General features: G+C 33.3%; 2 protein-coding genes across 2 annotated transcripts in view; both read right to left on the reverse strand.

Annotated features, from left to right (window-relative positions):
- Nucleotides 1-1317: 1317 nt before the first annotated feature.
- Nucleotides 1318-4953, reverse strand: LOC112802219 (ras-related protein RABD2c). The gene is made up of 8 exons (XM_025845326.2): nt 4618-4953; nt 3388-3460; nt 3069-3116; nt 2927-2974; nt 2411-2482; nt 2161-2316; nt 1939-2042; nt 1318-1672 (listed from the first exon to the last, which is right to left on the reverse strand). Exons 1-8 carry the CDS (start codon nt 4629-4631, stop codon nt 1579-1581), a joined length of 609 nt encoding a protein of 202 aa, XP_025701111.1. The 5' UTR covers nt 4632-4953; the 3' UTR covers nt 1318-1578.
- A 5279-nt stretch (nt 4954-10232) lies between these two features.
- LOC112802227 (putative glycerol-3-phosphate transporter 4) overlaps nt 10233-12828 on the reverse strand; it is a 5831-nt gene continuing 3235 nt past the window's right edge. Inside the window, 7 exon segments of the mRNA XM_025845338.3 lie at nt 10233-10647; nt 11218-11761; nt 12236-12371; nt 12500-12576; nt 12578-12658; nt 12660-12683; nt 12685-12801. Of these exon segments, the coding sequence (XP_025701123.2) occupies nt 10619-10647; nt 11218-11761; nt 12236-12371; nt 12500-12576; nt 12578-12658; nt 12660-12683; nt 12685-12801 (1008 nt within the window). The 3' untranslated portion in view covers nt 10233-10618.

Genomic DNA, 12828 nt, shown 5'->3' on the forward strand with positions numbered 1-12828 from the left:
GAAGAAGCTCTACGTTGAGGAAGAAGCTTTACGTTAAAAACTGGGGGCGTCCAAAAATAACTTGGTTGACTTGGTTAGGGAAATTACATGAATGTAGAGCATTATTATTGAATATATAGGCATGTTTGTAGGTACAATTTAAGATTCTGCATACTAAGTCAGACAAATGAGGTCGGACACATAGGGAGAGTAAATTTGGACTCTGAAGTGGGCTTTAATCATTTTGGACCTGGTTTTAATCATTTGGACTTGGCTTTGAGTTGTAGGCTAGGGTATGAATACGCGTCATAACATTCTTTTGCTTAACGGTGACGTACATAGTTATCATCTAATCGACAATTAATCTGACCAAATTATTAAGTCATCGGATCAATAGTTCAACGGATTAGTTATTAGTCAAAATGCTTAATCCGATAATAATAAAAAAAACAAATAATAACAATAAATAAATATATTTATAATTTAGTATAATATAATATACATAATACTATATTATAAAATTATAATATAATATTATTATTCAATGACAATTAAATTATATTAATTGTTATTTTTATATAATATATGCTTTTGTCGGCACTTAATATAATAATTTTTGTAGGGTTTTATTCTTTTCTGAAATGTTTGCGTTTTTTTTTTTTGGTTGGGCTTTTATTTTATTGAGGTGTATTAGCCTTTAGGCTTTATCTACACGGAAATAGTAAAATACATTACCAAACCCCTCAGTCACTCGCCGCGCATTTCTCATCTCACTTCCCAAATTCACTAATCACTACCCCGCCGGCCCCTCATCAGCACTTGCACCATCTATGGACCCAAATGATGCATTTACAGCAAGCCTATTCAAGCTACACTTATAGACTGTCCTCCCTCCTCCTCTTTCCAAATCCTCGACTACATCGTTTCTCCACTTGCAATCCCCTTTTTCATTGTCCTTCCCATCGGCCTAGAGGCCCGACCTTGGAGGCCTCAAGGAGCTTTTCCAGGCGTACGATAGCATACTACATGGCGGCGAAGATGGCAGAGTTAGGGTTTCCAACGAGGACTCTGGTTTGAAACCCCTATTATTACACATTTTTGAATTCATGTTTAGTGCCCTGTTGGGTCAGTCAATTGGTCGAACCGACCGATCCGAGTTTGATAACTATGCTGTTGTGCATGCGAGTCATAACAAGAATACACCCAATAGACAAAGAAGCAAAATAAAGTTTTAAAAAAAAATACCCATTTACCTCTGCACTTTATGCCCTTACAAAGATATAATTCTGGATACAAGCAAACAAAATTTACGTTCCAAAGAAACAGTAGCAATCAATATACGTGAAGGTGTATGCATAATGTAAAATGAGAATTGGACAAAGAACAAGGCAAATACTGCTATTCACCGATATTCCTAATTTTGTACAAATGTTCTTTAAATCAAATACATTGAAAAAGAATGGAAGTTTTAACAACGAGCTGAACAATGTAAGAAGCAAATCATGAACAATGTTGACATTATAGCATTATGTGAAGAACTAGATTACATGCCATGGAGACACATAAACGTCTAAGACCACAGATGTTTCACCCGCTCCCCTAAGACGAGCAGCAACCGGACTTCTGGTTTACTGGCTGTCCTCGGATTTGAACTGTTGGAGGCCTCGCATTGTTCATTGGCTGGCTTGCCATTCTGTAGGGGGAAAAAAAAGATCAAAGGACAAGAAAAGAGGTCAGCCATGGAGGTTAGATCTGGAACCTGTTGAATGATATCAATTAACTAAATGTAGTTCCTTAACTCCACAAACTCAAACATCTTCAACAAGTCTTTGTTCAAGACTCGCCAGGATATGAATGTGCAACGGAGCAAGCAGGGAGAAAAAATGGAAATATATCCCTACTAAAACTTCTGCCTGCTAGAAAATAAGACAAATGTAGACATTTCCACAAGAATAGCACCTATTTTTAATTTCAGCTGCCATTGCCATGAAAGCTTGTTCCACATTGGTTGCATTTTTTGCACTAGTTTCCATGAAAGGAATCCTGATTTCGTCCGCAAATGCCTAAAGATAGAAACATAAAGCCAAACTCTACCATTATTATTACAGAAGAATGGATTCAGCAGATGCAAATGGGATCATATGATGAGGATGGCAAAACAAAAGGTACAATTTGAGTAACCTTTGCCGTCTCATAGGACACAACTTTATTAGCTGTTAGATCGCACTTGTTTCCCACAAGAAGCTTGTTAACATTCTCACTTGCATAACGGTCAATTTCATTCAGCCACTGCTTAACATTGTTGAAGCTATCTTGGTCAGTGACATCATAAACAACCTGCAAAAAAGTCACGGATCACACCAATGTCTCCCAAAATAAAAAATAATCATAGAGGGAACTACAGGGGAAGGACCGATTCATAAATACTCACTATAATGCCATGGGCCCCACGATAGTAGCTGCTAGTGATAGTACGGAAACGTTCTTGACCAGCAGTGTCCCACTATACATTATTAAGGAAGGCAGAAAATCTGTAAACAATTACAACCTTACAGAAACAAGAACAGCACCAATCCCAGAATAATTATGGGGAGGGTTGTGGGGGACTCAATTTCCTGCTTTCTATTGGTACCATGAATCCCTCAAGGATTAACCAATGACACAATTGGTGACTGTATACAACAATGAACCTCTTAGAAAATGACCCATAGAATAATAATTATATTGGACATTAAAAGAGACTTTCTTTAGTACATAGGACATAATCTTACATTGACCTCTTTATACACACATTTATATTGATGAATAAGAATAACAACTAAATGAGAAAATTTCAAAAGAGGCAATTTACAGGGAGAAAAGCACATTGAAATGAATCAATTGTTCGTTAAAAAATGACTGAGCAAAGTTCAATATCCAAATAACATTAATATTAGCATGAGCTTACAATTTGAAGTTTAATAGTTTTTCCATCTTGTTCCACAGTGCGAATTTTCTGCAGAAGAGAGCATGGTAAATAATTAGTCAGTTATTCATAAATGTGTTGAAAGAACATGAAATGAGGTTAAGGGATGGGCATGAATGCTTACAAAGTCAACTCCGATGGTACTGATATAGCTGTCAAGATATGAGTCATCCTGTTTGACAGCAAAATATAATATTAGAATTAAACATGTAACTTATCAAAATATAATGCAGTCCATACAAAGATGTTAGCCTCAAGGCAAAACTTCTTATTTTGTATAAACCTTGCCTTTTCTAACAATTCGTTGAACATTGGCCAACATAATATATATGGAGAGAAAATATCAGGAATTTTCAACTTCATTCTTTCCTGATGGGAAAAAGTGACCATGAAACACATAATAGCTGAAGGAAGAACAAAAAGGACAGACTCTCAAAACTTACAGCAAACCTCAGTAGGAGACATGACTTGCCCACACCGGAATCTCCAATCAGCAAAAGCTTGAACAAATAGTCGCTACAGAAACATAGTTATGGTTAAAGGGAAGAAAATATTAAGAAACAGTCATTCCTTTAGCTATGTTAATATGCAGGGAAACAGCAACACAATATTAGCATGTGGAACAGCAGAATAGCACGCAACACAGCAATACTTTCTGGAAAGGTAGAACGTAGGTTGCCCAAGTGCCACTTACATAGGACATTAATAATAATAGTAGGATAAATGCATGCAACCACAACATATTCTGCTAAAAATTTGACTCCGATTTATGCAATGTTTGTCTACCACCAATCCACATGAAACCTGATAGGCTTGCACAAAACAAGCCCATGTCCTTCTAAAATTTCTCTATAGCCTAGTTGAGCACATATTGCACAAGAAATTATCGATCTAAGCCTCATCAATAGATTAAAAAAAACCCTCTAAATTAGATTATTTTAGGAAGGGCCACGTCTTGCTCAACCATCACTTATAGATCTACGTATATATATAGAAGTTCAACTACCACCCACTTAATATCGGTTTAACAGGGAAACAAAAAGATCTCATTAGCAGACATCTGTGTAAAATATAACTAACAACCATCATTGAGCCAAAAAATATGTAATTAGGTTCATCCTCGCTATAACCTGTTTGATAGTACTAAATGCTCTGTGTTTCCTTCAAGCTTATCAATTATGAGAAATTCATAATTCACAACAATCACACAGATTAGTCTAAAGAACTCGCATATTTTAAGCTAAAAGACAAATTAATACCTTTCCCGCATCTTATTCCAATTTCAAATAGTAAATCAATTTTCAAAAACAAACAACATCATTCACAAAAATTAGACACAATAAATAAACATTCCTGAAGACAGATCAGAGAAACAAACATTTCTAAAGTAGCCAAACAAATAACTAAACACTCACAAACGGATCTATCGTCGACAAAAACAGATCTAAATCAGTGATCAACTTCAACGCTATAAGCGAAATTTCATCAGAGAATATATTGAATAAAAAAAATACAAAAATTGAATCAGCACTTCACAAAGGACAAAAATTCACTACCACCACACGAGACGACATCAGATCTAAACTAAGGTGGAGTCAGAAACACGCACGAAGCAATTCCATGGAAAATTGAAGGAGAAAGGGGGGGGGGGAGCGAGGTTAATTAGCACTTACTATTCAGGATTCATGGCTGCGTCTGAGGTTTGAAAATATTATTCAAATCTGAACAAGCTCGGCGGAAAACGGAGGAAAGAAGTGTTCGCCGGCGAGGAAAATGACCGAAGAAAGAGATCGTCGCCGGAGGAATTGTACCAAAGGAGAAGCGAGAGAGGGAAGGTTGAAGAAGAAATCGAAGAAAGGGGTGAGGAAGTGGAGTTATAAAATGACCCGAAGGTATCGGAGCTTTGCGATCAAAAGAGGTGAGGGGAAGGGTGACGCATCACAAGCCTCCGCACGTTGCCACGTGTCACACCATCCTTCCAATTCCATGCCACTAAGAGTAAACTATATAAACTACTACTGATGAAAAGTTCATTTTGCTAATAAGAATTAATTTCAACAACAATAAATAAATTTTTAAAAGATTTAAAAATATAAAAAAATAATTAAATATTAAATATATATTTTAAAAATTATATTTTGATATAATTTTTTATAAATTTTATTTAAAAAATAAAATTTTTTACGTTTATATTTGTTAATTTTGTCTGGTAAATTTTTAAAAAATTTGTAAATGATCAAATTTTAAAAAAAAAATAAAAATATATTGATTAAATTTTGCTTCGATTTTCATGTATTTTTTAAATAATTATTCAAATATCGCTATAAAATTCGAATCTAATATATAAATCATTTACTAAATATAAAAAATTTGTTATTTATAAAAAATATTATTTATTAGTTATTTTTGTCATATTTTTTAATAATTCAAATGTTTATTTGTCATTCATATCTTTAACTGTTATTTTTGTCAGCGGTATAAATTTTTGAGTATTAGTTTAATAATCTATTCCAAATTTTATATAGATTTTATTTGTGATTATTTTGAAGGATACATGTCGACTGAGGAATAACTGGCAAAGTTGTAAAAGTTTGCTATAGTTTTTAATTTATCAATACGTGTAATGTGTGGAGTATTTACCAATTTAAATACCCATGTCATATCTCGAATACATTGCCAAAATGAAAATTAAAGTTGTAACTCAAATGTTGTGCATCTATGATATGCCACCATTCCTTAACCAAAGATCGTAGGTGTACCTTAGATCAAGCTTTTTTCAGAAGCTTGCACATATATTTTGTGTGTTTAGACTCCGAAATTTGAAGACAGTTGTCTTGAGATGTGGCCAAAATAAATCCGATATTCTCCATCTTAAATAGTTACATCCAAAATATTTTACCTATATAAATGTTACAAGCACCATAACTCATCACAATTAATCTGTACACTATATTCCCTTCTCCTATATTCATAGACATAGCCAATAGAATTTTTCTTTGTGGTTGTTAACCCAAATGGGATAATAAAAAATGGCGAGAAGGGAGGTAAATTTGAGTAAGCTCTTCTATGATGTTGCATACTTGCGGTTTAGAATTTCTAAATGTACTAAAGAATCTCATGTTAATAAATATTGGTAGATTTGGTTTTAAATAGATTCGAAATGTCAGATACAAATTTCTATCAGCATTGTTTACTGAAGAATTTTAAAATAAGATATTTTGAGTGTAAGGTGATGACGATGTGCCAGCAATGTTCAACATGCTTTCGAAACTAATACTACTAAAAAATTGTTTATTACAAATAAATTTATAGATAGATTTAGTCTTTTATTACAGATAAATTTTTTGTTACCGATAATTTTATTCATCGGTAAAAGTTTTGTCAAAAATTATTTATCGACAAATTTTTTTATCGGTAATTACCGACGGATTTTTCTTTTTCACCATTACTAACATCCCTTTGTTTGGTTAAAAAGTCAAATTTTTTGATAAATTTTGTCAATAACTTGTGTCAAATTTTTTGATAGATTTTCTGTTGATTATTAGAGCTTGAAAAAACATTTACAATTTTAAATACAAATGAATTTTTTGTTTATAAATATGTCAGTAAGGTAAAACAGAAATTTTTTTAGACTTTTCCTTTGCAAAATAAATCTGACTTCATACAAAAAAAAATATGAATTTAATTAAAACAAATTTTCATCCAATTTTTATCCAACTTGTATTTAAACATTCATAATATTTCAAAAAATAAACAAATTCATCGTATTATCAAATTATGCAAGTCAATTCAAAACATAAACAAAGTGTATTGACACGTCAATTATAATCCTCAGTGTATTGTTTAACCATACTAAAATTATCAGCTATGGTCCTCAGTGTCATCTTCATCCTCATCATCATCATAATCCTCATCCGAAGAAATTGAGAGTGGCAGCGGCACGGGTGGTAGTGGAACAACACTGAAACTACTTGACATTCTAACCATCTTGTAATAACTAATATATGCTTCATTCCATCTCTTTTGTTTCAGCTTTTTCTCTTTGGCCTTTTCAATTGTCCGATTTAACTTCTCTAACTTTTTGAGTCTTTTCCAACGGAGTCAAGCGTGTGTCTAACAACTTACTAATATGCTCATCTGTCCATTGAGTAACATGCTAAAAAAATTCTTCATTGAGATTATGAATCTGTTTCCGCAAATCAAAAACAAAACTTTAATTTATAGATGCTCTTCTAGATGTAGATTTAATAGAAGTGGCTCCAAACTTAATAGAACTAAAAAATATTTTTTTTTGTAAATTTGATTTTTTTTTTATGCCATCTCACATTTCTTTTTAAATAAGTCCTTATTAATTGGTGGTAACTCCATTTTTGTGCTTGAGCCATGTTGAGTCTAAACTTCTGCTAATTTTTTTTTGACTTTTTCTATTGTATAATGATTATATTAATTATATAAAAGCCTATATACCATTCTACTTGATTTCATGTTAAACAATTCTACTTGAATAGTATGTTTTAGTGCCTAAATATGTACAAGTAGGCTAAATAATCATAATTGTAAATGGTGGCACGACATATACATATAGTATATAGATTTAATTTAATTCAATTTAATACGGGCTTCAAAATCATATAACAATAATAATGATTACAACAAAATTAATGTAATAGAAAGAATAATAAAAGATGGAGGATAAGAATTACTCTACACGAGCAAAAACAACCAACTGGGGTTATATATAACGCGTAGCTTCTTCTCTAACACTTTATACCTCTTCTTATTTGATCTTTTTTTATAGATATTTTTTTCTCTTTGATTCTCTTTACTTATCTACTATATTCAATTTTTCTATTCCAATAGCAATTGGGATGCTAGTAAGTAGTAACATCTTATATAGTTACTGTCTCCCAACTATAACCAGGCATGCCAATTCCTTTAAATAAAGAACAAGCCATAATAAAACCTAAACAATTTTATTTTATTCTAGTATTTAAATCAGTTAGCTTCCTTTGTTTCCCTGCTTTGAATAAGGTTTTAGATTTTGTGAATATATTGCACAGGACAGCCACCTGATTATGTCTTGAGGGAGGTCAAAAACACAAGTAAATTTTTTAAGTGTATTGGAAGTCTTCAGAGCATAGAGATTAGTGAAAATTCCAAAAATGGAAGAAGTGTTTATCAAGCATTGACGGGGGAAGATAAAACTTAATTCTAATGCTTATTGCAATGCCATTACATAATCTAACAGAAATTTAAGAATAAACACGACAAAAGATACAAACTTGCAAACTATAAATGACAATTAAAGAAACGAGAATTGATGTTAACAATTATGGGTCATGCAGATACATTCAACAAATAAAACATGCACATAAGAATGCAACTCCTTCATGTTTGAAGCTTGAAACTAACCAAGAAATAAAACATACACATAAGAATGCAACCCCTTCATGTTTGAAGCTCGAAACTGATCAACACAGTGAATTCCAAAGTGCACATTAACAACACTTCCCTAAATCCACAATCTCACGGAACAATCCTCAATCCCTAAAATTTCATTACTCATTAGCACCGGTTAATTGTTTAACAATGTCACATTTATACACTCAAGGCCAGCAACTCTAAAAGTGCCAATCTAACCTAAAAATAATAACAATTCCTAAAATTTCATGAATTAGAGACTAGTTTATAAGGAAATCATAAAGCACATGCATAAACAAACAAATTCGTGGGCTACATTTATATAACATTTTAATTAATTAATAATTTAATATTTATACTGTATCTATTTCACATGAGTGTCTTGAGAGCGCTTGTCCACCCATTTGGATATGTCATTTTTAAGTGTGTGAATTTTCTTAAAAACTTTCTTGTAGGTTGGTGTACAACCCAAATGCTTCTTTTGTTTAGTATAAAACACAAACTAAAAAAAGTTTTACATAAATATATGTCTATTAAATAAGATCTAAAACAACTTAAATTATATTACTATTCTCTCCGCAATGGACAAAACCACTTAAGAGTGAACTCAATTCTCCCTTACTTTTTTTTTCTTATAATTTTTCATTTTTCATCTGCTTTTCAGTACATTTCTAGCACCATTTTGTAAATTGGGATTAACCATTCGTGGGTTGTATCCATAGCCTCATGGATATCCGACATCATTTGGCTAAATCGCTTACTAGTCCTATATTTGAAAGCCCTCCAAAAAGACTCCTCATCATTATCATCAATAAGAAAAGTGGCTTTGCACATATAAGATAAGACAAGAAAATAACTTATTTTGTTCTTGAAATAATTTATATGATTTGCATGATATATATGTTAGTTTTTACCTTCCACTCCTTAAACCAAAACTTCTTTATCGGAAGAGGGACATCCCCAAACTTTCTGTACAGTTTATCGTATCGTTTTTTGATGATCTTTGAGGATAAAAAAAAAAGTAACTAACTAAAAATTTCATAAAGAATTGACAAGTTAGAAACTAAAAAAAATGTAATTACATCACTAATTTAAAAAAAAAAGGATTTTAATAATTTTAAAATAATTTAAATTTGCCATGTCATTTTTTGTAAGAGTGTTAAATGGGTCAAAATTTGCCCCATTAACTAGCATAACGCGCCAAAAAAACCGCGCCAAAAAAACCTGCCTAATTCACTGATTTTGGAGGGAAGGGGGCGGACTTGTTGGCAAACTTTTGACTTCAATATTTTTTTTACGTTTTTTTTTGGAATGTTTATTCATTTTATTTTAAGTTATAATTTGAACTATATTTGATTAGTTAGTGACTTAAATAATATTTAATTATATATTTTGAATAATATTTTTTTATTATTTTATTTCAAAAAATTTAGTTGATAATCATATTTATTAGATATTTAAAATTATAAATATTTTAGTGTCTATAAATTTAAAAATTATAAACTTTTTGTCTTTAAAAATTATTTGTAAAATTATATATATTTTTAATATTTAATAATTTTTTCCCAAAAAAAAAACAAATTGGCTGAACAAAGTGGGACGGATTAGCCCGCTTCTCACCCCTAATCTTTTCTGATTGTCATCTCAACATTCTTTTATAGTAATTAATGTCGGATTGTTTTTTGTCAATTTTTTAAATTTTTTTTAAGAACTAATTTGTCATTCATGTTAGGTTTATTTTCGTTAATTTCCGTTAGAGCCAAAATTTTTGGTGTGCCAACTTACCAGTTTACTCCCGATATTATTATCTTAAAGTTGAAGTTAATGTTATCCCATACTCTAGCCAAACGAGAGAAAACTACCAAAATTATTATAAAGAATATTCATAACCATATTCATAATATGAAACTTTAGAAACATAATATAATCAAGTATTCCCATAGGAAAGTCAATTTAAGATGAATGGGAATCAAGTTTCATTCTTGAATAGTGTGAGCCATGATTCCTTGTGGAATCCCTCCATAGAACAAAATGAAGAGCTGCAGAATCATGGATTTGGTCTTCTACTTGCTGGTTAACTTAGCTTATCACTAGGGAATATACATCATAAGAGAAACACAGATATAAAATGGCTACTAAAATCTATCGAAAACAAAAACCTTGCAACTTTCTCTCATATTACAGATACAGCCTCAAGTGTTGGAGAAGTATATTTGAATATTCATGAGGCACTCAACAGTGTCACTGTTACCGTCACCTTTGCTCCTGTAGAAGCGGTTGAGCTGCAAAAGAAGAACCGCAGGGTTCAGGTGGATACATTCTAAGTTCAAAATTCAAGCAGAATTTGGCTTAATCATCAATAGCAACAAACAAGAGGTTGCAACTCCTTTAATATTTTGGTAAGAGGAGATGAAGGAACAAAAACAGAAGCAATGATACATGCATACAGGATTTAACTCCTGCTGTCCAACATTTACCTAAATATCCTCCCAATTTTTAAATTTCACTTCCCATGTTTTGTTGTATATATAGTATATACCAATGCTTGTCACTGTGAGTGGAATTTTAAATTATGATGATTGTTAAGAATATGTCAACACTCTTAAAATATAAACCCATGGTAATATGACTTTCTAACTACATTGTTTTAATACATTTAAACATTTAACATACCCCAAAAAAAATGTACCAAAGTTTCCAGACATTCATACACTGAGAATTATGTAAAAATAACTAAGACTAGGGATGCGATGTATGTGATAAGGTAAGACATAGTACTTGGAAATGCTTCCACCGAATGCACATTTGAGATAACCAAAAGGTGATATTTAAAATATTTAAACTAATATTACCTCCAGAATTTTGCTGTTCCCTGTATAAATTTTGGCCAGACTTCTCTGCAATTTCAGCTATGACCAAACGTGTAAGAAGAATTCCAGCAATAAAAGCACCAATGGTTAGCATAAGGAAAACTTCATTCCATCCCCTTGTTGAAATGAAGCCAGTAAGAAGGGGACCAAGCGCTGCACCAACCGATCCCGTACCATCTATTATAGCAGTGACAGTAGCAAGAGCTCGAGAATCTCCTCTAAGAGAACTATGTGTCCCCAGGTCCGCAGAGACAGCAGTGGTGATAAGTGCATAAGGACCATTTACAAGTAAACCAGTTAACGCCATAAGGGCAATGTTGATTGTCATCGAAACACTTCCATAACATCGGTACAAAAGCATCGAAGGAATTGCTGCATACATAAAGCTCGCTGCAGTAATAGCACGGGCATCGAGTTTATCCGACAGGTAACCAGCAAGAATACCCCCAAAAATGCCTCCTAAATCGAACATGGTGGAAATGTTCCCGGCAGCTTTTACCGAGAGGTACTCCCCTCCAATTTCTGCAAGATAAAATGATGAAAATTTGGGCAGCTTATAAGAAAAACAAAAAAAACATGTTTTACTTAGGGGTCAACTATGCAATCCAACTGTTATATTCTGATCTTTGTTGAGGAATTCCAGGACCACTACAAGTTCAATAAGAGGGTAGCAACTAGTTCAACACATCTAATGAATTAGTTCTTCCTAATCATACTTAGGCAAGATATCACATCCTGCTCGATACTAACCCATGACCAAATTGCAACTTGAAATGTTGGGGAAAGCTCTTAGTGTGTAGATGTGTATATATATATTATATTCTTCCTAATCCTAAGCCTGACTCTCGTAGGTTTATGGAGATAGATTTAAATATGTCATACATAAGCCACAACATACATAGAACCTTAATTAAGGGGTGTGTGAGCTTTCAAGGAAATGGAGGAAACAACAAATGTATATATGAATGAAAAGATAATAAAATGCAAGTATAATCACCTGTTGAGTCAAGTAAAATGGCAACCAATATAAGAAAGTATAGGCGACAAGCTTGGCAAAGAAAAGACAGAGCGCAAATGGAATGACCCATCATACACCGGTGTTCATACAAGCCTCCTGAGCAAGCCCCAAGCCTCCTCTACGAACAGATCCGGCATAAATCCGTCCCTGGGAACTCGCAACCACTCCTCGTCGCAGCGACCCATCCTCACACTCGGCCACAGGACCAGACTTGTCCGCGGGCCACTAAGCCGATGGCGCGTTCAAATCCCCATTATCACCCTCTCTTCCTCTCCCAAAAGTTCCATAACTGCTACCACAGAAGGCCAACCTGTGGCTTGGAAACAACCCTGCCACCATCTGCATCGATAAGTAGAACCAAAATTCATGAACGTCCCAGAAGAATCCCATTCCGAAAAGAGCAACCGAAGATTCCACTTCCCATCATGGCGGGTAGTGAGAAACAAACGAAGGTCTAGGGTATCGCCGAGGTGGCCGGCGACGTACATGCCAAGGGAGTAGCAAGCGAGGAAGGCAACGTTTCCCAATCTCGCCGAGCCGGGACGGGCCTTCAGGACGTTAATGGGCTTCCAGGC

Source organism: Arachis hypogaea, chromosome 1 (assembly GCF_003086295.3).
Source record: "Arachis hypogaea cultivar Tifrunner chromosome 1, arahy.Tifrunner.gnm2.J5K5, whole genome shotgun sequence".
Classification (NCBI taxonomy): domain Eukaryota; kingdom Viridiplantae; phylum Streptophyta; class Magnoliopsida; order Fabales; family Fabaceae; genus Arachis; species Arachis hypogaea.